Source organism: Sarcophilus harrisii, chromosome 1 (assembly GCF_902635505.1).
Source record: "Sarcophilus harrisii chromosome 1, mSarHar1.11, whole genome shotgun sequence".
Taxonomy (NCBI): domain Eukaryota; kingdom Metazoa; phylum Chordata; class Mammalia; order Dasyuromorphia; family Dasyuridae; genus Sarcophilus; species Sarcophilus harrisii.
In genome coordinates this window covers 546,190,919-546,215,835 of record NC_045426.1, presented here as the reverse complement: position 1 = coordinate 546,215,835, position 24,917 = coordinate 546,190,919, and the positions used below count along the sequence as shown (strand labels likewise).

At 34.0% G+C, this 24,917-nt stretch overlaps 1 protein-coding gene across 4 annotated transcripts in view; it reads right to left on the bottom strand.

The window, feature by feature from the left end:
* The window catches only part of DTNBP1 (dystrobrevin binding protein 1), a 159,343-nt gene that overhangs the window by 74,410 nt on the left and 60,016 nt on the right, over positions 1 to 24,917 (bottom strand). For all 4 annotated transcript variants that reach the window (XM_031946824.1, XM_031946827.1, XM_031946825.1 and 1 more), the window contains one exon: positions 24,200 to 24,332. In XM_031946824.1, the coding sequence (XP_031802684.1) occupies positions 24,200 to 24,332 (133 nt within the window). The remainder of the gene's footprint in view (positions 1 to 24,199; positions 24,333 to 24,917) is intronic.

Genomic DNA, 24,917 nt, shown 5'->3' with positions numbered 1-24,917 from the left:
AACAAAACAAATGCAAACAAGATTAGAAGGGAAGCAACAAACTGGGAAAACATTTTTACATTTAAAGATTCTGATAAAAGCTTCATTTCCAAAATATGTAGAGAATTGACTCTAATTTATAAGAAATCAACCCATTCTCCAACTGATAAATGGTCAAAGGATATGAACAGACAATTTTCAGATGATGAAATTGAAACTATTTCTACTCATATAAAAAGGTGTTCCAAATCACTATTGATCAGAGAAATGCAAATTAAAACAACTCTGAGATACCACCTGTCAAATTGGTTAAGATGACAGGAAAAAATAATGATGAATGTTGGAGGGGATGCAGGAAAACTGGGTACTGATACATTGTTGATGGAGTTGTGAACAAATACAACCATTCTGGAGAGCAATCTGGAATTATGCCCCAAAAGTTATCAAACTGTGCATACCCTTTGATCTAGCAGTGTTTCTACTGGGCTTATACCCCAAGGAGATACTAAAGAAGAGAAAGGGCCTGTATGTGCCAAAATGTTTGTGGCAGCCCTGTTTGTAGTGGCTAGAAGCTGGAAACTGAGCGGATGCCCATCAATTGGAGAATGGTTGGGTAAATTGTGGTATATAAATGTTATGGAATATGATTGTTCTGTAAGAAATGACCAGCAGGATGAATACAGAGAGGCTTGGAGAGATTTACATGAACTGATGCTGAGTGAAATGAGCAGAACCAGAAGATCATTATATACTTCAACAACGATACTAATGTTGGGGGTATATTCTGATGGAAGTGGATTTCTTCAACAAAGAGAAGATCTAATTCAGTTCCAATTGATCAATGATGGACAGAATCGGCTACACCCAGAAAAGAAACACTGGGAAATGAATGTAAATTGTTTGCATTTTTGTTTTTCTTCCTGGGTTATTTTTACCTTCTGAATCAAATTCTCCTTGTGCAACAAGAGAACTGTTTGGTTCTGCACACATATATTGTATCTAGGATATACTGCGAAATATTCAACATATATAGGACTGCTTGCCATCTAGGGGAGAGGGTGAAGGAAGGGAGGGGAAAAGTCAGAACAGAAGTGTGTGCAAGGGGTAATGTTGTAAAAAATTACCCTGGCATGGGTTCTGTCAATAAAAAGTTCTAATTAAAAAAAAGAAAAACTAATGTTGAAAATTATCTTTATATGTAATTGGAAAAAAAAATACTACTAAACAGGAAAAGAAAGAAAAGTATCCTATCTTTGCCCTACCCCAAAATTATTTCTAGACTAGATATCACAAGTATATTCAACATATCCTTCTGAGTGTTATTTCTAGTTTTGGACTTTTAAAAAAATTTCTTTGGAATTCTGTATCTGAAGCTTATTAAAGTCCTTTCCAAAATATGGAATCTGGAAATGAACATAATATTTCCAATGTGGCCTGACCACACAGTACAGAAGAAAACACTATGCAATTGAAAATTAATTAATTTCCTTGGACTGTTACACTGTTGCCTCATATTAAGTTTATAGTCCTCCAAATACTCAGAAATACTAAAGCCCCCATGAAGTAAGGCAGTGATGGAAACTAAGAAACAACCACTAAAAAATGACGCATTTTTTAAAAAGTTGTATTGGCAGCAAGAAGAAAATCAAATAAGAGATAGAGCCATCTCTTGGGATAGAAGGGATGATGATAACAGATGATAGAGAGAACACAGAACTACTAAGTTTTAATTTTTTTTTTTTCTCTACAAAGGTGAGTAGCAGACCAAAGGTGGTTAACATAAGAGAGTATGGAGAGTACTAGAGACCATCTAGCTACCTTCAATAAATACTTGTCATCGGTGAATTACATCCTAAATTACTGAAAAGAGCCAGCAGATGTGACTACTGGCTTCCTGTTGATGAATTTCAAAATAATGATAATAACTATAGTTACCATTTATTTAATTATTTATGATTTGAAAAGTACTATATATACATATATAGTCTCATTTGATCCTCACAACAACCGTGTGCAGTAAGTTATTCCTATTTTACAGATGAGAGTGACAGGTAAGAGGTCATTTAATCACCTGTCCAGAATCACCCAGGTAGCAAGTCCTAAAGACAGAACTCAAGTTTCCCTGACTCCAAGTTGAGTACTCTATTCATCATGAAACATAGCTCTTCCAGGGAGGTACCAAAGAACTGAAGAAGTTCAAATGCACAGATTTTCAGAAAAGGGGAAAGGGTGCTCACAAAATTCAAGAAGACCAAATTAAGGCTGGGTTGCAAGCATTTTAGGAGGGGAAATAGTAATTACTAAATGCCTGTATGGCTTCAACAAAAACAGATAATGCCACACTAATCTCATTTTCTTTTCTTGACATGGAAGCTCAAAGGAATACAACAGACCAGCGTTCTTTACCTGAGGTCTATGGAGCCTTTAAGAGTCTGCTGATAGAATGTAAAGAGTCTGTGAACTTGATTGAGAAAAAAAAATTACAACTTTATTTCAAATATAACTGGCTATCTTTATAATCTTATTTTATTCATTTAAAAACATTATTTTGAGAAGGGATTTATAGGTTTCACTAGACTACTAAAAGACCAATGACACAAAAACGATTAAGATTCCTGCCATGAAAACTAATTTCAGCAAAGCATCTCACAAAGTTTTAACAAGTTGGAGAGATATAGATTCATTTAAGTGGAATAAGAACTGGGTGAATGGCTGAATCCAGAGGACAATCACTAATGGGTTGGTGTTACCTTGGAGGGATGTTTTCATGGGAGATCCCAAGGATTGATTTTTGTTCTTGTTTTTAATCCATGACTTGGGTAAAGGCAAATGACATGAGATCAGGAGGGACACTAGATGACAGTCAGGAATCAGACAAATCTCTAGAGGGTGAAATGATGAAGTGTCCAATCAGGTAAAGTTTAATTAAAGCTAAGTGTAAAAACCAACACTTGGGATCAAAAGATTAACTTCATAAACAGAAGATTAAGGAACCATAAATATATATATATATATTTATTTGAGAGTTTTAGTGAAGTATACATTTGATATAAATTAGGTAAGATAGAAAAACCTAAAATAGTAATGTGATCTTTGGCTCCACTGAGAAACCCATTGTCCAGAATGAGGGAGGCGATGATCCCCTGTTCCCATGGTCTGATTACAGTCACAATCCAGCACTCCAATTCTGAATCCATTTTAAAACTACAGATTGTCCAGAAGAGGCCAATTAGGATGGGGAGGGAATAGGAGATCATGCTGTTAAGAATTATTTGATGGATTTGAGAATTTTTAAAGTGGAAAAGAAAAGATGTAGGCAGGTAACAAGAAAAGGGCTTTTACGATGTTCATGCTTGCCCTCTAAAATAAGATTAGAGCTGTGCTTGACTTCAGCAGACAATGGGACGAAATGGAAGCAATTGATGGAAGCCTCAGAAAAGAAGATTTGGGCTCAATATAAAGTCCATCTTTCTAGTAATAAGAGTTGTCTGAAGTAGAAAAAACCTTTCTGGGAAGCAGTCAGTACTTTGGAGGGGAGGTTTTCAAAAAGAAGCCGGATGATCATTTTTTGTAGCTGGTGACAAAGATTCTTGGTCAGATACAAAAAGATTTAAGTGCCCTCTCAGGTCCCTTCACACAGATTCCATTATTTACTGAAATTTCTTCTCGTGTTTTCTTCACCTGTCTAACCTACTAAGATCTTTCTATATTATGAACCTGACATCTCCTCTGTTTCTTTGGTGGGCTGACATGATTCATGTGCCCACTGAGGCACTGCTCTCCACATTCCCTGAAAAAGGAAATACTTGTATTTTATTTTAACAGCTAAATTCAAATTCACTTCCAATTTTGTTTATTCACAACATTTTTCATATTCCTTTCATTTACCAGTGTTGTTCATCCAGTAACACTGATAAGAATAATAGCTTGGAAAAATATGATAGGAGTGTTATAATTTATTATTTTGTATGACTATACAAATATATATATGTATATGTATACACACACACACACACACACACACACACACACACGGTTTTTGTCCCTTAAGAACTTTAGTAAAAACAATTTAGAATACTCTGCCTCAAATTCATTGGCAGTCTTAAGACCATAGAAATCAATTGTAATTCAGTTGTATAACTCAGTTGTAACCACTTATTCTCATTTCTCACTTGTAAATAGAATAACTTTTCTGTGTAAAAAAACTTAAAAGGATTCATTAGTGGTATTACAAAGAACTTGCCATGCTTGATTAGAAAGCACAGATTTCCTTATATCTAGCTTTCAATTTTTCAAGACATTCTATACAGTTTGAAGATTATTCATGCTCTTGCTCATTTTATTTACCCTGCTACACAATCATTTGCCCATTCCCATGGTTTTATTATAGCTACCATGGTTTTTATTATAGCTGTGTAAGAACTTGAAGGTATAAAAATTGAATGAATTCAAAGTAATTCTTTGTTTTTATATTTCCCAAGGTTCCCTTCTTACCTGTCAGACTGACATTCTTGGTTTCCACAGGATCTTTGTCGAGGACCTGCCCCTCTATCTCTATGCCAGATGTCTTAATCTAGGACTCTTTCCTGGATCCTTTCTTTCTATAATCTCTCTTTTAGTGATCTCACCAGTTCCCAAGGGCTCAATTTTGATAAAGATGACTGCTAAATCTACATGTTTTGCCCATCATCTGTCCTGAGCTCTAACAACATATCATCAGCTACTTGCTTACCAAACAAAAGGGAAGTATCATAGAATGAATAGCACACTGATGTTATAGTCAGGAAAACTTAGGTTAAATCTCCTGTCAAATACTAACTGTGTGACTCTGGAAACATCACAAACTTCTCTGTACCTTGGTTCCTTCATCTGAAAGTGAAGAGATCTGATATGATAATCTGTAAGGTCCCATTCAGCTCAAAATCACTGTTCCTATGAAAAATGCTTAAGTGTCCTATAGGAACTTCACATGGAAAGCAGAATTATTATCTTTTCTCTTAAATCCATCCCTCTCACTTTCCTTTTTCTATCAAGGCTATCACTATTCTTCCACTTACCCAGAATCACTCTCAACTTTTCATCCTCCCTCACCCATTACAGATCCAAATAACTGTCAAATCCACCTCCTTAACATCTCTTGAATCTTTTATCTTTTCTCTGTTCACAAGAAAATTCTTTAATTCTGATCCCTATCATTGCACTACAAGACTATTATCGCTTACTTGTAATTGTTCTCCCTTGGACCTAGTTTTTATCTTCTTCAGTCCATTCCCTACACAACCCTCAAGTGGCTAATTCTGAAACATGGATCTGATTATGTTATTTTCTGCTCTAAGGAATGAAGTGGCCAGATTTCAAATGCTAAATATAAGCATTTGTATCTAATTTGAAGATAATGGAGGAGCTGTTTTTTGGGGGTTTTTTTGTATCTCTAGTGTTTAGCACAATGCCTAAAACATAGTAGGGGCTAGTAAATGCTTACTGATGACTCAAGAAGTTGAAAAACTATTTCTCCTCCACCCAAAAGTGTGGTTCTCTATTGCTTCTAGGTTAAATTCAAACACCTTTACTTAGCATTTCCAGTCTTTCACAATTTGGATCCAGATGACCCTTTCAGGATAATACTACAAATTACTTCCCTTCATACACTTACTCTATGCACCAGTCACCCTGGTTGTACAGTCTTCACACATAACATTTCATTTCCCATATCTGTTCCTTTGTCAAATGCCCAGAATGCCTCCCCTCACTGTTGTTTTTGAACCCCAAGATAATTAGTATTCTAAGCCTATCAGATGTCAGGTTTGCTATTTTGTTATTATGGTTCAAGAGAGTTTAACCTTGCTGCAAAGGCCCATGGATAAATCTGCTGTTGCAAATCTGATGGAAAAATTTCTTTCCCTTAGGAAAATTTGCTTTTTTCAAAACAATAAAAGCACTATTTGTTGTAATCAATAATCTGTAAATATTTTACTTCTTTCTCAGAACATTCCAACTGTCATTTCAACAGCTATAGAACTTTAATGATTCTTCTTTACATGTCTTCACTATCTGGTCTGCATACCTCCACTGATTTTCCAATTCAATATATCTCTATCTTGTCATTCTCTCTCTAGATTCTTTTTTTCCCTTCAAAGAATTTAGTTTTAAATACGGATAAACTTCTCTACAACATTCCTTTCTACACTGAAAAGCTTGAGCTCTCTTGTGACCTAAGTTAATCACTAAATCAGTAATCATTTATTAAGTGCCTACTAGGTGCCAGGGATCCTGCTAAGAACTAAGCACAAAAGATAGCCTTTGCCCTCTAGAAGTTTAAAATCTAATAGAGAATATAACATATTAACAAACAGCAACAAACCAGCAATATACAGAATAAACAGGAAATCAACCAAAAGAATGTATTAGAATTAAAAAAGAAATGAGACAGACTTCATATAGAATATAGGATTTTAGCCAGGACATGAAAGAAGCTAGAAAAGAGAGAATAAATAATGAAACTATGTACTGGCTAAATGGAAAATTGCTGTGAGTTGTATTAATCCCACATACCTGAGGTAGTAGCTATGTCCTAATCCCTCTCTCTGTGAGAGGTATTTTTTTTTCTTAAAATGTATTGAAATCAAGACATAGTCAAGGTGGTACAGTAAGAAGCACCCCTACAGTGTACTCTTTTGCAAATTCCTTTTAACAGATCTAGAAAAAGAACCAGATTGAATCCTGATGAAGAAATTCAAGTAAAAGTCAAAATAAGTGATTTCCTCAGCCCAGGTCATCATAAGGAGAAATAGTTCGCTAACAAGGAAAGCCTGACCAGGAATCTGAAAACACTGAGCATTCCACTGCTCAGGAATAGGCCACATAATGAGGCAAGAAAAGTTCTCACACCTCTGCCATGGCACCATGTTCAGCTTGTAAGAAAATGTGTCAATTGTCACCTTTGTCAATCGATAAGCATTTGTTAAGTGTTAGCTATGGTAAGCTGTAGTGTTCTGACTAGTTTTCTGGAGGGCCTTTGGAGCAGCCTGGGCCTCAGCAGAATAATCACCAGAAGAATAGTCAGGGATAAAGTCCAAAGTCTTTATTGTTTCCTTCAGTCTCCCAATCTGCATCAGCAGTCTCAGTCAGCCAATGAATAGTCTGCACATCCAAATGTAATGTCCTGCTTTCTAGAGTTCTCAAGTTGAGGTGACAAAACATACCATTGCTTTCTAGAGCCCCCACACGGGGGTGGATTAAAATATAGTATCCAGACTAGCTCTCTGGAGGATCTTGGGACCAGCCTGAGTCCTTGGTCTTAGTGGCGAATTGATGAAGGCAGGAGAGCCACCATAAGGCTGGTCAAGTCTCCTGTGGCTGAGTTTGTCCCCAGTTTATTGTGAAGACTGCGTATTTTAAAATCAGCAGGAGTCAGGAATTCAGGTTAGGGGAAAATCATCTATCTTTATTCTCAGTAAAGAAAGATCGGAGGTGGAAGAGAATGGGCGATAGCAATGTGTGCAGCTGAGTCAAGAAGCTAGCTAGACCAGAAGCCACACGACCAGCAGCTACAAGCATAGAACCCAGGCTCAATCTCTCCCAGCCTCTCTTCCTGTCTCTCTGCCTCCACCCACCAAAGTCATCATTTCCTATACAACACATCAGGACTTGCACAGAGAGTGGGTGGGGGCCATTCTTTCTCCAAGCATATATATTAATAGAGTATAGTCCAATTACTATTTAGCCTCATGTGCTTGGGATCTCTGCATCAACTCAAGCCTCAGCCCATTACAATTTATATACTCTATTACAATTAAATCAATTTATCATACTGAGTAAGCCAATCATTATATCACTAGGGAACCATTATTTATTGTAAGATTAAATCAATCACACTGAACTAGAGAACTATTAATCACCATGTTAAACTAGATAACCATTGTCTTCTCAATTCCAATTGAGTTAACACCTAACAACCAAATCTGGGTCACAAATCCAAAAGGGACTGGTGATAGGAACTGCATTCAAGGGTGGTATTTCAGGATAAGGAGCAGCTGTATATTTGAGCAAGGAACAAATTGAGAAAAAAAGACTAGCCCTGTAGCATCTGAGTTTCCACTTCACACACTGTCTGAAAGCTGCAGAGAAGTAGCTGTAGAAATTATAGACCAAAAGGGAACCTGGAGACCTATCACTTGAAAATAGATCAGCTTCTGAAATGGCTAATAGAGGCTCATCCAGATGCAGTCTACTGTTACTCGGACCCAAACACTAGTCTTTGCAGAGGTTGGAGCAAGGGACAGAAATCAGAGTTTTTCTTTGATTCACCACTCAGATCATTGAAAGCATATAGGTCTCCAACCTTCATGATCCCTGATATACTGGAACTAACCCTAACACTAGGTACCCCAAGTAAGTAATTAATAGTGCAAGCCCAGACCTTCCCACCAAAATGAACATAAATTAATTTTAATATCAAAATACCTCATTATGTACTGAGTTTTTTACTTTTCTATCAGGAAGTAGGCTAGAAAAGGAAACAGCAAACCACTCCACTATCTTTGCCAAGAAAACACAAATGAAATCACAAAGAATTACACACAACTAAAATGAATAGACAACAGCATGATCAACACATACATCTAGAAGAAGAGAATGACTACAAAATATCTATAAGTAAAACTCAGAGAAAAATACAGCTTGAATTTAAACTTAAATGTAATGACTAGAAGAGATAAAGCAAAAGCCTAAAAAATAGTGCCAGAGAGAAAAATTGGGCGAAAAAATGAGTTGTAGGAGAAAAAATTGTAAAGGAAATTGACAGTTCAGCCCAAGAGGTCCAAAACCTTGCTCAAGAAAACTGTGAAAATTAGCATACACAGTAACCGATGACTCCATGATAAAATAAGAAACATTTTAAACAAAGTCAAAAGACTGAAAAAATGAAGGAAAAAATAACACCACGGTCAAAAAAGAGCCTAGAAACCTTAAAACTACCCACATCTCTTGCAATCACAAGGCAAAGCATAAATTGAAAAGATCCATTAGACATCTCCTGAAAGAAATTTCGGAATGAAAATTTCCACAAACATTAAAGACATTCAGAGTTTCCAGATCAAAGTAGCAGTCTGAAAGAACGAATCCCAATACCCAAAAGCCAGTTTGGATCAACACAGTTCAGCAGCCACAACTATAAAGGAGTAGAAATATTCTGGAAGGCAAAGGATACCAGCTTAAAATCAAGAATAACTTAACCAGAAAAACTAAATATAATGTTATAGGAGGAAAAAATGGATTTTTAATGAAATAACGTCTCTCTAAGCATTCATGATGAAAAGACCAGAGCTGCTTAGAAGTTCTGAAATTCATACACAAGAGTCTAGAGAAACATAAAAAGACAAACATGAATAAACAACCACAAGGGACTAAACAAGAATAAAATGCTTACATTCAAATATGGGAGATAATATACATGGCCCTTCTGCATCCTTTCATCATGAGAGATCATACATTGAAGCTAATTAGACAAGGACTGGAAGTGGTTATGTTACTTGATAAATTTGAGAGAAGGATGGAAAGAGCAAGGAAGATTAATACACTATGTGGGATAAAATGAAGAAAGGAAAGGTTAAGAATTATCTCAGATAATCAAATTACTCAAGAAGACATCCATACAAATAAAAAGGACGAAACTGAGAGACTGGCTAATATGTGAATCTTACTCTAATCCTGAATCAAGGAAAGATACACAGATGGATACAGAAATATATTTTATTCAAAAGGGAAGTAGGAAGGAAATGGAGAGAAGAGGATATCAGAGGAATAATAGACTAAGAGACAGATTAATCCCAAGGAAAACAAACTCTAAGAATACATTAAAATAGTTAAAGCTTTTAACAAAGTCACAAAGAATGAGAATTTCAATAAACACCCACAAATTAGAGAATAGCTGAACAAATTATGCTCTATAAATAGGATAGGACACTACTGTGCTATAAGAAACGAAGAAGGAGATGGTTTTAGAGAAACTGAGAAGACTTTCATGAATTGATTTCAGGAGAACAATTTATACATTGACAGCAATATGGTAAAACAAAATAATTTGGAAAAAAACAAACAGAATGAATAGCAAAATGATCAGATAGGATTCCAGAGGACTAATGATGAAACATGCTATCCACTCTTGATGGAGAGGTAAAGCACTCAAGAGTGCAGAATGAGTCATTTTTTAGAGGTAGTCATAGGAGAAATTTGTTTTGCTTGACTATAAATGTTTTTAATAGGAGGTTTATGTTCCTCTGATCACAATATAGGGGGGGAGGGATGAGAAGGAGAGAGGGTTGCTGTTTAAAATGCATGCACGTGTGCACACACACACACATACACACTTTTAAAAAAATAGTATTGAGACCATCCTGGAGCCTTGATGCCTTCAATTCCTTCAGGGGACTGAAAGCTTAGATTGTAAACATCACTTCCTCATTGCCTGAGTGTACGGCAGTTCTAGTCTTACCTAGTCTATGATTCTAACTAGAATTTTTTTTTTCTTTTAATACTTCTTGAAACTCAAAATACTGTGATATACCTTTTTCTTTTTCTTTTCTTTTCTTTTTTTTTTTTTTTTTTTACCATAGCTTTTTATTTACAAGATATATGCATGGGTAATTTTTCAGCACTGACAATTGCAAAACCTTGTGTTCCAACTTTTCCCCTCCTTCTCCCCATCTCCTTCCCCCAGATGGCAGGTTGACCAATACATGTTAAATATATTAAAGTATAAATTAAATACAATATTAGTATACATATCCAAACAGCTATTTTACTGTACAAAGAGAATCGGACTTTGAAATGGTGTACAATTAGCCTGTGAAGGAAATAAAAAATGCAGGTGGACAAAAATAGAGGGATTGGGAATTCTATGTAATGGTTCATAGTCATCTCCCAGAGTTCTTTCCCTGGGTGTAGCTGGTTCAATTCATTACTGCTCCACTGGAACTGATTTGGTTCATCTCATTGCTGAGGATGGCCACCTCCATCAGAATTGATCATCATATAGTATTGTTGTTGAAGTATATAATGATCTCCTGGTCCTGCTCGTTTCACTCCGCATCAGTTCATATAAGTCTCTCCAGGCCTTTCTGAAATCCTCCTGCTGGTCATTTCTTACAGAACAATAATATTCCATAATATTCACATACCATAATTCATTCAGCCATTCTCCAACTGATGGGCATCCACTCAGTTTCCAGTTTCTAGCCACTACAAAAAGGGCTGCCACAAACATTCGTGCACATACAGGTCCCTTTCCCTTCTTTAGTATCTCCTTGGGGTATAAGCCCAGTAGTAACACTGCTGGGTCAAAGGGTATGTGCAGTTTGATAACTTTTTGAGATATACCTTTTTCTTTGGTAAGCAGACTAAAGTAAAGATATTAAATATCTATTCAACATGTGGTTATCACAGTTATATAGCACTATTTTTTTTTGGCTGAGGCAACTGGGGTTAAGTTACTTGCCTAGGGTCACACAGCTACACATCTAGGAAATGTTAAGTGTCTGTGACCAGATTTGACTTCAGGGCTGATGCGCCACCTAGCGGCCCTTACATAGCACTATTTTAATCAATTATGACTACATACATATCTATAAAATGAATATTGGTTTTGAATATATAAAAATTCTGAAACATGAAAAAGTTATTTTAAAAAATAAGTTCTAATAAGAAATCCTTTTGTAAAGTCTAGAACTCACAGGATTGTTTTATCTTTGTTCTTAAATTGATATTTAGAGATACAATAAAGCAAAGCTAATTTTATACCGTCTTTGAGATGTATCTGTGCATTTGAACTTTATTCCAAAAAAATGAAAGTTAAAAAAATTTTAATATTTAAATTTCATGTATACAGCATTAAAACACCAATGAGGAAATAATTTTAAATAAAAAGAAATAAAACATGTTTGTTTTTGATTATTTGCTTGTATTTTATCATAATTCAGTCTCATAAAAATCAAGTGACAACAATACTAGTTATTTTAAGGCTCTTGATCACGGAAGTTTTACATTTCTGTGTTAATATGGTTAAAGAGAGAATAAAGAAATAATGAAGATAACTGATCCAAAAAGTAAATAAAAAATATTTTTTAGGTTCGGAGTGAGGAACTAATAACAGGAAGGAAGGACCAGCACCCTGAAGAGGAAGGGCACTTAGACTACAACTTAGTGTGGGGGAAGGTGTCCAAGACGAGGAAGTGAAGATAGAAAACATTTGATGTTGGGTGGGGGAGACTAGGCTGAGCAGGGATGCAGAGATGGGAAATGGGGACTAAACAGATGGCTAGTTAGGCTGAAATGCAACATGAATGAAAGGGAATAAAGTTCTTTCTCATAATGAAGCAAAATAAACTTCATTTAACTTCTACTAATGTAGTTCCAGGTAGAATACAACCACTGACTAGACTTTATCTTTACTTATTCTTATGTTACATACATCTTTGATTTCATTGATACACATCATATATAATGATACGACTTTTATCTAAATTCTATAATAAATTCACTAAAGGAGGCAGCTAGGTGGTGCAGTGGATAGAGCACCAGCCCTGAAGTCAGGAGGACCTGAGTTCAAATGTGACTTCAGACACTCAATACTTCCTAGCTGTGTGACCCTGGGCAATTCACTTAACCCCAAATGCTCCAGCAAAACAACAAATAAATAAATAATAAATAAATTCACCAAAGATAATGGGGATGGATTAGGCACTATGTAAGTACTTTGGAAATATTATTTTATTTTGTCCTTAGAAAAACGTCACAAGATAGATGTTATTTTCATTCCAATTTCACAGTTAAGGAAACTGAGGCAGAGGTTAAGTGACTAGGGAACACACCTATAGTCTGAGGCTGGATCTGAACTCAGGTTTTCCTAATTCAATGTCCAGAACTCATTGTTTATTATAATAATTTATTATTATTATTCCATTATATTCATGTGCCATAATTTGTTTTGTCATTCTCTAATGGACTTTTAAAATTTTGATTCTTTGCTAACATTAAAGTCCTATTATAAATATTTTGATATATGTAGACTTTTCTTTTTAACATTGATTGCCCTGATAGTGAAATTTCTGTATCTGGAGTATATAGATATTTTAGTCACCTTATTTGCATAATTCCAAATTACTTTCTAGAACAGTAGTAATAATTCATAGGTCCATCAACAATGTGTTCACATGTTTGTCTTTCTACTAATAAATGTATTCATTGGCAGTGGCTGCCAAATGAGAAATCGAATCCTCAATTTCTACTCCTAATTGTCTCATCTTTAATCATCTCGTACCCTGCCCCTCCTACATATTGTTCTGCCTTCATCTTCTTTACAATCCTTTGGAAATAACAAACTCCTCTTTATCTTAGATCTCTCTTCACTCTTATATTCCTTCTATCTTCACTCACAGAAACCTAGCTCTCCCCAGACATACTACATCTTTTATTGGATTAGATGAAGGATTCTTAATGGGTCTCAAGAATTTGTTTATGTTTTTTTTTTTTTTCAATTTTATTATAGCTTTTTATTGACAAAACATATGCATGGGTAATTTTTCAACATTGAACCTTGCAAAAACTTCTGTTCCAACTTTTTCCCTCCTTCCCTCCACCCCCTCCTCTAGATGGCAGGTAGTCCCATACATATTAAATATGTTAAATTACATTATGTATACATATTTATACAGTTATCTTGCTGCACAAGAAATATCAGATTTAGAAAGAAGGTAAAAATAATCTGAGAAGAAAAACAAAAATGCAAGGAAACAATAACAGAAAGAGTAGAAATGCTATGTTATGGTTCATACTCATTTCCCAGTGTTCTTTCGCTGGGTATAGCTGGTTCTGTTCATTACTGATCAACTGGAACTAATTTGGATCCTCTTATTTCCAAAGATAGCCACATCCATCAGAACTGATTATCATACAGTATTGTTGTTATTGTTATAAGTGTATAATGATCTCCTGGTTCTGCTCATTTCATTCAGCATCAGTACATGTAAGTCTCTCCAAGCCTCTCTGTATTCATCTTGCTGGTTATTTCTTACAGAACAATAATATTCCATAACATTCATATACCACAATTTACCCAACCATTCTCCAATTGATGGGCATCCATTCAATTTCCAGTTTCTAGCCACTATGAAAAAAGCTGTCACAAACATTTTTGCACATTCAGGTCCCTTTTCCTTCCTTAATATCTCTTTGGATATAAGCCCAGTAATAACATTGCTGGATCAAAGGGTATGCATAGTTTGGTAACTTTTTGAGTATAGTTCCAAATTGCTCTCCAGAATGGTTGGATTTGTTCACAATTCCACCAATAATGTATCAGTGTCCCAGTTTTCCCACATCCCCTCCAACATTCATCATTATCTTTTCCTGTCATCTTAATCAATCTGAGAGGTATTGAGGGGGCTCCACCCCCCCCCCCCAAGAATTTGGTTTTTTTAAGGAAAAAAAAATTGATGTCTGTATTTCAAAATAATTGGTTTCTTTTGCAATCCTACAAACTTTATTTTATGCATTTGAAAATATTATCCTGAAAATTTGTGGCTTTCACCAGATTGCCAAAAACATCCATGATAGAGAAAAAGTTAAGAACCCTTGGATGAGAAAGGGGACACTCTTGCTATGTACAACCATACTGTCAGTTTCAAACCTTGTCTCTGATGTCTGCACTCAGAAACATCTCCTTTGACATTCACTCCTTCTATTTATATTGTTCATCTATATCTTTTTAAATTTTTCATTCTTCAGGCACGTCTGATTCTTTCTGATCCCATTTGATTCTTGTCCCCAATTCAGAGATCATACTTTCCACCCCTCAATGCCAAAATTCAGAGAATGTCTGTGGAGAAGGGACAATCCTTCACAACTAACTGCCACAAACATGGCAGGCGAGCTGCTCTAGCTGAAGCAGCAAGGCCCTCAGAGAGAGAGAGGCAGGAGGAGACAGGGCCAGGCAAATCAACTGGCCCTCACCACCTTGACCTCAGATCCTGATGTAGACAGCCAAGGCCTTGAACCCAATAATGAGAACAGGAAGCCTAACAACCCATTACCCTTAGTCACCATTTTGGAAGTCATTCCTTTTCAGACATAATCTGGCAACTGTTCCTGCAGGTGATACAGTCCCAACTACTGAATATCCATCCCCAAAAGAAAATTCTTGCCACCAAAGTTCTTGGCACTATCAAATGCTTGCACATTAGAAACTGATATGATTTTGTCAATGGAAATACAATTAGAGAAGATATGTTAATATTTGCTTGGCGTGAGATCTTATATATGACTTGCAGCTGAAACTTTGTGTATATATTCTCCCTCCTATTAGAGTATGAGCTCCTTGAGAGCAAGGATTATGTTTTCATTTGTATCTTCAGGGTTTAGCATAGTGCTCTGCACATAATAAGTACTTAATAAATGTTATTTTCATTCATTCATTTTCAAGTATACAGTTTGGTATGCCCAGTACAACTTCTTCATTGATTATCCCTATCTTTTGTCACTGCCAACTGACTGGGTAAGGTGAAACCTCAGAATTGAATCTCATTATTAGTGATTTGCAACATTCTTTCATATGATTATTAATAATGTATAATTTGAAAATCATCCACAACCTATTAGGTAATGGTTTTTGGCTTTAAATATTTGTTAGTTAGCTAAATATCTTGATTATCAAACTTTTAACAAAAATATTTGAATCAAATATTTCCCTCACAGTCAACTCCTTAACCTTCTTATTCTAGTTATATTAATTTTGTCCATGCAAAACTATTTAACTTCATGTAACTGAAATTACCTTTTGTAATCATCTCTACTTTTTATTTTATTAAAAGTAAACTCTTATTGAAGCTTACTGAAAAAGGAACCTGATTTGATTCATTTCTAAATATTTTATGATATGATCTTTAATATTTAAGTGATTAAGTTTATAATGATAAAATTAATTCCAAGCATTTTTATTTTTAAAAATTTCCAAGACTCAGCTTCCAATAAATATACGAAAAATGCTTCTTAGAACCTTATTTTAGACTTTTTAATTATAAATATAGGTTTAAAATTATATAAAAAGAATCTCCCATACCCGCAAATAACCATAAATACTTTCTTACTGTATTTATCCTGAATTAGTGCTGGGTAGACTCTTAGAAAGCAGCAACTGGAATTTATGATCAGAATTAATGACCAAAAAAGTGTTTCTAAGATTTTCTTGCCTGTAGTTAATGAAATATCAAGTCCAGTGGAAGACAGTTAAGAATTATCTTTCATTTATAAATCAATTTATAATTAAGTAAACTGGCTAAATTTTTTCTTTTTAGGAAAATCCTAGTTATTTTAGGAAATAACCCTATATGTCTAGAAATGAAAGATGTCTTTTATTTAAATTGCATATGATATGAGTTATCTTTTAATTATGACATGAAGGTCAGAGTATAATAGAATTGTTGATAGAGGTGTGTGTGTGTGTGTGTGTGTGTGTGTGCGCCCACGCGCATGTGTGTACATGTTTGTGTGTGTGTGTGTGTGTGTGTGTGTGACAGATAACTTTTATCTTTTTCTACAGAAAAAGGAGACAATGGCAGGAAGTTTAAATCACAGATAAGTGGGAAAGAAAAGGTTCTCTGAGTCACAAAGGGGCTCTGGGAATATAAGAGTTAAGTTCTATCCAGTTTATTCTAAATAAACAGTCAAGAGAGAGCTTCACTTTTCTGAAGTTAGTAAGGCACTGACATTACTTAGAAGTCCTACCACAGCTTCACTAAGTAAAAAGAGTTTAAGTGACACGATTCCCAGACAAGATTCAGAATGATTATGAGAAACACCTAAGATGGATTTAGTAAAGCAATGTAGGCTAATAATAATCTTACTTGCACAACAATTTATAGTTCAAAAAGTATTTTCCTTGAAATAGCCTTGTGAGGCAAATAGTAGATAGAATTTTATTACAGTTTCAGAGAGGAGGATACTGAGTCTTAGGTGGGTTATGTGATTTTAAATGTCTATACGGAGGCGCAGGTATTCTTATTCAAAGTCACCAGTACTCTATTCACTACACTTTGCTCAAAGAATATACTTGTAATACTTTACTATTTCAAGTTCTTCATATCTTAATTTATATTCTTTCTTAATTTATACTATTGAGTCAAATAATTTGTGTGGTTATTTTCAGTAACTATTTTTATGGAAAATGCAATTATTATGGAAATGGATATTTTGGTTTCTCCTTATTCTTTCTGTTATTTAACCTTAGAAACTATACCTATTAGAACCACAGAATTTTAAAGATAGAAGGAATATTATAAAAACAATTCATATTTTTATAGTATTTTAAGATTTGTATTATATTGTCCCACAATGAAGTGGTACAGTGGAGATCAATGGATTTGAAGTTCAAATAGACATGGGTTCAAACTCTACTACGTCTTAACTATCTGAATAATTTATTACTTACTACTTGAGTCCCTTAACCCCTATATACCTCATCTATAAAATAACAAAAGTGGACTGGATGTAGAGTTCTTAACTTTTTTTCTTTTATTTGCTCAAGGCCCTTTTTTTGGCAATCTAGTGAAGCCTATGTATTCCATACTCATCTGTTTTCACTACATCTCACTATCCTGTGCATAGCTAGAGATCTAGTTATTTCTGAGCAGAACAATGACTACAATTCTTATTTCTAAAAGCCTAGCAACATTACAAAATTAACCCCATGTGTATATATTTGTATATATATTAAACACAATTTAAGGCCAAGCAAACTACCCTATGTCATTCAATAGGCTACTAGGCATTTTTTTCCCAGCAGCAACTGGGGCTGATATAATACAAACTGATTTTAATATGAATCTTAAAATATTAGCAGTCACAACATCCCAGAAGTCAGTCAGCTGGTCAGTCAGCCAATCAATAAAGATTTATCAAATACCTAGTATGTCTCAAACACTACACAAATGGAGCTCTGGTATAAATGTCATGTAGATTGTGTGTGGGAAGATGACAATTTATTTACATTATTTTCATTAACATTTTTTAAAATATAAAGTTCAACACAAAACAGATAGGAATTGTGTTGGGAAATTTCATCCACTTCCTGCTAAGTTTTTATTCCAATAGTAAATTCTTCTACTTGACCACATAAGTGGACAGCTATTACTTTCAGAAATCTCTGAAAAGATGTGTACTACATAAGATGTTCAAAAACATTTGGCTGTTATAGATAAAACCTTTTAAGTTATTTTGTATGCATATTGTCACACAAATATAACTGCTATTTGAATAAAATTTGTTTTCAATTAGTTATGGCGGCATCTTTTAGAGAGATATGTCATAAAGAAGCTACATTTTTAGCTTTGATAATATCTACAATTTATGTTTTCCTCATTATTTAGGGAGATACTTCTGCTACAGAAAAATTCCTGATGCTTCAATAGCTTCTATTTCTTGCCAGTAAAAGGTTCAAAGTAAAATATTATTATCTATTACTCAAAATAATTACTTTGGATTCCGCCGCCCCCTCCCCCCCTCCCCCCCCCAGCCCCTGCTGAATGACATTCCTTTCACTGTACTTAAGTGAGGTGTGGGGGAATGGGAATTGATTGAAAAGGGATGAAAGGTCTTTTTATTGTAGATACACTGAGATTCAAAGCATGCCACACCTATTCTAAAAGTTCTTTGATTTCCTACTGAATGGGACCAGGTGAAGATTACTCAAGTCTATGAATGGAGTAGGTCAGACCCTAGGCCTGGAGGAAGTCACATGATTCCTATTCTCAGAGGTCTATAGGGCAGAAAAGGTCAGGCCATAGGTCTCAGCTTCAGGAAGTGACATGATCCACAGGAAGTAGACAGCATTGTTGACCATTGGTCAATGGTTACTTCCTTTTCAGTCCATCCAATGAAAAGACTTGGGTCTTTTGCTATTTAACCAAATTCATTATTTGCAGCTCACTAGGCCATGCACAATGCTGGGAGATGGGAGCTGAGGGGGTTTTAGGTCAGCTCAGCTGGTGTGTTTGGGCCTCTCCTTGCAAGGACCAAATAAATGCTTCCTCTTTGTATTTGAAGATATCTCTGAATAGTCAATTTGGGTAAGGGAGTCTAGCTTCCGTCCCACACACTCATTCATGTAGTTTTGCTCCATCAATAATCTTCTCCTTTCCTATACTCAATTCCATGGATTTTTGATCCCTCTCTTCTCTTATTCTTTTCATGCTAAAAATATATCTAGGTAACCCTATCCTAAATAAACAAACCTTGTTTTGTACTTCTATCCATCCCCTAAAGCTATTTTTCTCTCTTTTCTTCCCTCATTTGCAAACTTCTATAATTTCTATACTTGCTTCTTAACTCCCACATCATTTGCCAGCCCCAAGAACTAAAAGCATGGTTTTCATTCTCTATTAATCCACTGAAAGCCTTAGTTCTAACTAGTATTTCACTGAAAGCCTTACTTCTTGCTACACAATTAGCTTTCTTATTACCAAATCCAGTAGCCTTGGTGGGTTGCCGCAATAGAAAGAGCTCTGGATTTGGAGCCTTAATTACAGTTATTAGTTGCATCTTTCCCCTCTTCCAAAACTATAATCTCCTTAAAATCTTGGAGTCTTATTTAACTTCTCATTCTTCATAACTCCACTACACATATAAATTGCCAAGTCCTTTCACTTTTAATTCTATAACATCACTTGCATTTATCTACTTTTTACCACTCATAGAGAAGCAATCCTAGTTCAGGTCCTCATCACATCTTATTCTGAATTATTATAATATAATCTTTTTTTTAAAAAGTCTTATTTATGTCTTCTATTTTTACATCATCATAATTTTCACGATTATCTTTCTCTTTCCCTCCCAGAGAGGTATTCTATTAACAAATCCTAATTTTTAAAAAATCAGCACATTGATTAATTGAAAAAATATGAAAACATATGCAATGTGCAACATACCCTTTGACTTCTCACCTCCATGAAAAGGTGGATTGAGGATGTTTTTCTCTATCTAACTCTTTCAAGCTTTACTTAATTATTATCATTTTGCAACATTCACTTTTGCTTTTCTGTGTATGTGAGGTTTTTTCTCTTTACATTATAGTCATGTATATTATTCTTTTGGTTCTTTTACTTCACTCTGCATCAGTTCATGTATATCTTTTCATTTTTCTCCATATTCATCATATGTCATATTTCTTATAGCACAATAACATTACAGTACAATCATGTATCACAATTTGTTTCCTCATTCCCCACTAATGGGGAACTTTGTTTCTAATTTCTTGTTAACACAAAAAGTGCTGCTATAAATATGCTGAATAAGACTTTCTTCCTAGCATGGCTCTTTGGGAGGGATATAAATTTAGTAAAAGAATCTCTGGATCAAAGTGTATCAAGATTTTAATCACTTATTTGCAAAGTTCCAACTTGCTTTCCAAAAAGGCTGTACTATTTCACAGCTCCATTAACAATATATCACTTCAACATTAACATTTGTCATCTTTACAGATCAGCAAGATGAGATCACAGGACTGTTAGGAATTTCTTTTATTATGGATTGAAAGCATTGCTTCATGTGGTTGTGATGATTTTGTAATTCTTTTGAGAAGTGTTTGTTCATATTCTTTGACTGCTTTTATATTAGGGGATGGTTATAGGTCTTAAGATATATTCGTTCATTATTTATATATCTAAGATACTAAACCATTATCAGAGAAATTTGAATCAAAGATATTTTCCCATTTGAACTTCTTATCCTTGGTGCATTAATTTTGCCCTAGACAGAAATTTTTCAGTTTTATATTATCAAAGTTATTTATTTTATCTTTTGTAATTACCTCTATTTCTTGTTAAGGATACATCTCTTCACCATAACTGTGACAGGTACAAACTCTTTTTTTTTCTTCCATTTAAAAAAAAAATAGCATAAGTTTATGAGTGGAGTTGCTTGCTGAGTGTCAATTTTTATTCTATTGAAACTGGAAGCAATTTGTGCCAGGCCAGGTTAAATGCTGCCTTTCTTGCTGGCCAGAGATTCCTCATTATCATATATCTATTTAAAATGTATGGTGAAATATGGTGTAAGGTGTTTGTCTAAGTCTAATTTCTGCCAGAATACTTACTAGTTTTCACAATAATTTTTTTTTAAATCAAATAGGAAATTCTTTTCCTAAATAATTTAGATCTTCTACTTCATCAAATACTCAATTATTGAGGTTTATTGTTTCTGATTCTCTTTTTCCTAGTCTGTTCCTCTGAGCTATCATTCTATTTTTTTTTAAAAAACCAGTCACAAATGACTACTGCCATATAAGGTATTTTGAAGTCTGGAAATGGTATTTTTTCATTATCCCTAATTCTTTTCACTATATCCCTGGAAATTCCAGATTTTTTTGCTTTCCAAATAAATTTTATTATTTCATCAAATTCTATAAAACATCTCATTGTTATTTTGAATGGTATTACATCAAAAGTATAAATTAACTTAGGTAGTATTATCATTTTAATTTTATTGGCCCAGCCCAGTCATGAGTACTGAATATTCCTCCAGTTATTTGTTATTTTTTATTTCTTTAAAGAGCATTTTGTAATTGAATCCATACAAATTTTTTGTTTGCTTTGATTGATCCCAAGATGGTTTATGCATTTTATAATTATTTGGGATGACATTTCCCTTTCTGTTATTGTTATTATTATACAGAAATATAATTGGTTTTTCAGTTTTTTTTTTTTTTTAATTTTGTAGCTTCCATCTTCACTGAAATTATTACTTGATATCTTTGTGTATTCCTTAGGATTTTTCATGCATACTATAATACTGCCAGCAAAAGGGAATAGCTTTAGCTTTTCTTTGCTTATAGCTATGCCTTTAATTTCTTTTTTCTTATCTTACTGCTACTGCAGTTCTAGAACAATATTTTAAAAAAGTGGAGAAATTGGGTATCTTTGTTTCATTTATTACTGTATTTATTGGAAAATGTTCTAGTATATCTCCTCCACTGCATAGGATGCTAGCTTTTGGTTTTAGATACTTTTTTTATAATTTTATTTTAAAAGTTCTTTTATGACTATGCTTTATAGGAATTTAGCATAAATGAAAGTGGTTTCTTTGTCAAAGGCTTTTTCTGTATCTATTAAGATCAATGAGAGTGTGTGTGTGTGTGTGTGTGTGTGTGTGTGTGTGTGTTGTTAATGTTTTGGGTTTTAATATAATTAATTAGGTTGATTGTTTTCCCTAAAGTGAAACCATCTTTGTATACTTGGTTTAAATCCAACTTGGTCATAATGAATTTCTTCAATAAGCTGTTGTAGTTTAATAGTATTTTGATTAAAATTTCTGAATCAATATTCATAATATTAGTCTACAGTTTTCCTTTATTGGTTTTATTATTCAGTGGTTTAGGTACTAGGACTATATTTGTCTCATGAAAGGATTCCAGTGGAGTGCTTTCTTTATACCTTTTTGAGAATAATATGTGAAGTATGGTAATTAACTGTTTTTAAAAATTTGACTGAATTTTTCTGTGACTCCATCAGGACCAGCAGTTTCCCCCCGTCCCCTTGGTATCTCCTTTATAGTTAATTCAATTTTCTTTTGTGATACTGGACTATTTTAAGATCCTTATTTGGTTTTCTATCAATCTCTATATTTTTGAAGAGTAATCCTCTATTTCTTTTGTATTCTCGATTTTCTTATTATATAACTACATATAACAAAATTTTTTTTGTTCTGTTTACTTATCCTGGGGGCTTTTTTGTGTGATTTTATTGATTTGATTTTCTGATCTCTTCTTTTAAATAATATTGACTAAAGATTTATTACTTTTACATATTATTTTTAAAGAAAAATAGTTTTTATTTTTATCAGTCCTGTGGAAATTTTTTGGCTTCCAGTTTATTTCTCCACTAAATTTAATATTTCTTCTTTTGTGCTGATTATTGGTTTGGTTATTTGTTGATTTTTCTACTTTTAAAAATCCATATTTGGTTTCTTAAGTTCTTTTTTTTTTTTCTATTTTGTTAATGTTGTTTGTAGGAGTATGATTTCCTCCTCTCAATCCAGTTCAGTTTAAAACTGAACTTTAGAAAAAAGTTTCAGTTACAAAATTTAGGAATATAAAATTTTGGTATAGGATAGGGATTCATGATTTTATTACTTAATGGACTAGAATTTGGGAGTCAGGGAGAGTTTTATAGAACAGTCAATGTATTCTAGAAAGGTGGTTTGGTAAAAATATCTTTTCTCCCCCAACCATCCAGCCTCCAAATTGTGTCAATTGTTTTTTATCAGAGCAATACCTAGATAATATGAGCTTGTTAAAAAGAAATTTTGACAGAGAAGGAAAGAAACATAACTGAATAAGAAGGAATTTTATGAAAGGAATATTGGACTGACAAAGGTACCAGGAAATTCCTAGAAACCAAGAAGGAAGAGAAAGGAGTAAGGTGGGACTGAGGAAAGACTACCTCTAATTTGCATAAATACCTTATATGCTACTGAAAATTATTTTTGTACTTTTTTAGGTTACTAGTACCTGAGTTAGAATAATGGGTTTGGTATGAATGGCTACAAGTTTCAATTGGTTCAACCCAGTCAAGTTAGTATAGTGCCTTCTAGACCAGTACCTTGAGTTAAGCCCAATGTCTCTTCACACAATCTCTGCTGCTCACTTTTAGGAAAAATAAGGAAGGAGAGAGGGAAAAGAGAAAGAAAACAAATATATGCTACTAAATCACTTGGGGGAAAATTAGAACAGATACTTCTTTTTATACAACCCAAAGCATCTTGGTTTCTCAATGTCCATTCCTTCCCCCACTTAGTTATGGGTCCTAGAAAACTCCTTTTCTTTCTTTTTTTTTTTAATTTTGAAAAAAATTTCTTTACAACATTATCCCTTGAACTCACTTCTGTTCCGACTTTTTCCCTCCCTCCCTCTACCCTCTCCCCCAGATGGCAAGCAGTCCTATATATGAGAACTCCTTTTCTTACTAAATCTATAGAGCTTATCTAACACAAATATCAAGGACTTTCCATGCAACAAAAAAACTGCTAGAGATTTGGAGAAAGTCCACATAGTTAACATATAAATAGATGGATAAATAAATGTTATGATATGTTTCATTCATCTTTTTGTCTTACTTACTAAACCCAAATTATTTTTAATTAAGTTTGCTGGCCAATAGTATAAATTTTACAAACTTACCTTTTATTTTTTTTGTAATTTTCCAATTGTTGTGTTTGTAGATGTTTGTACCTCTCTAGTTCATACTGCCCACATAAATCCTCCAAGTGCAGTAAGTGATTTTCTACCTCCTCAAAATTAGCTTCTAATTGAACTGATAGAATAAAGAAGAGAAAAAACAATAAAACAATTATCAAAATGACAAAATTTTAACAAAGAAAACATTTTCTATAAATTCAACTTTGAAAATTATTCTTATTGTTTTACACACTGAAATTGTTTCTTATCAAGTTATCAGACACAAATGCTAATATCACTGACAATGACAAAACATATTCTAAATTATTTTTTCTAAATAGCGTATTCAATAATTAAAATACTTTCCCCCTTATCCCACCTGTCTCACACACCTAATTTTCTTGGCCAAAGCATGCACCATGATTCTTTCCCACCTCATTTACAAGAGTAGATTGCCAACCTGTTTATTTCCATGCTCTCACTAATATCCAATCTCTCTCTCTGCCTGTTTCTTTGTTGCCTACAAATATACCTTTGTTTCACTCATCTTTAAAAAAATCCTCTCTGATCTAATCATTCTCACTAGCTATTATTCAGTATTTCTTCTTTCCTTCATAGTAGCATCAAAAAGTTATTGATAGTACTATATACCAATTAAATTAAATTGCTAAATCATTTTGATTAAATTTACATTGTAAAATTAAATACAATAAACTATAGT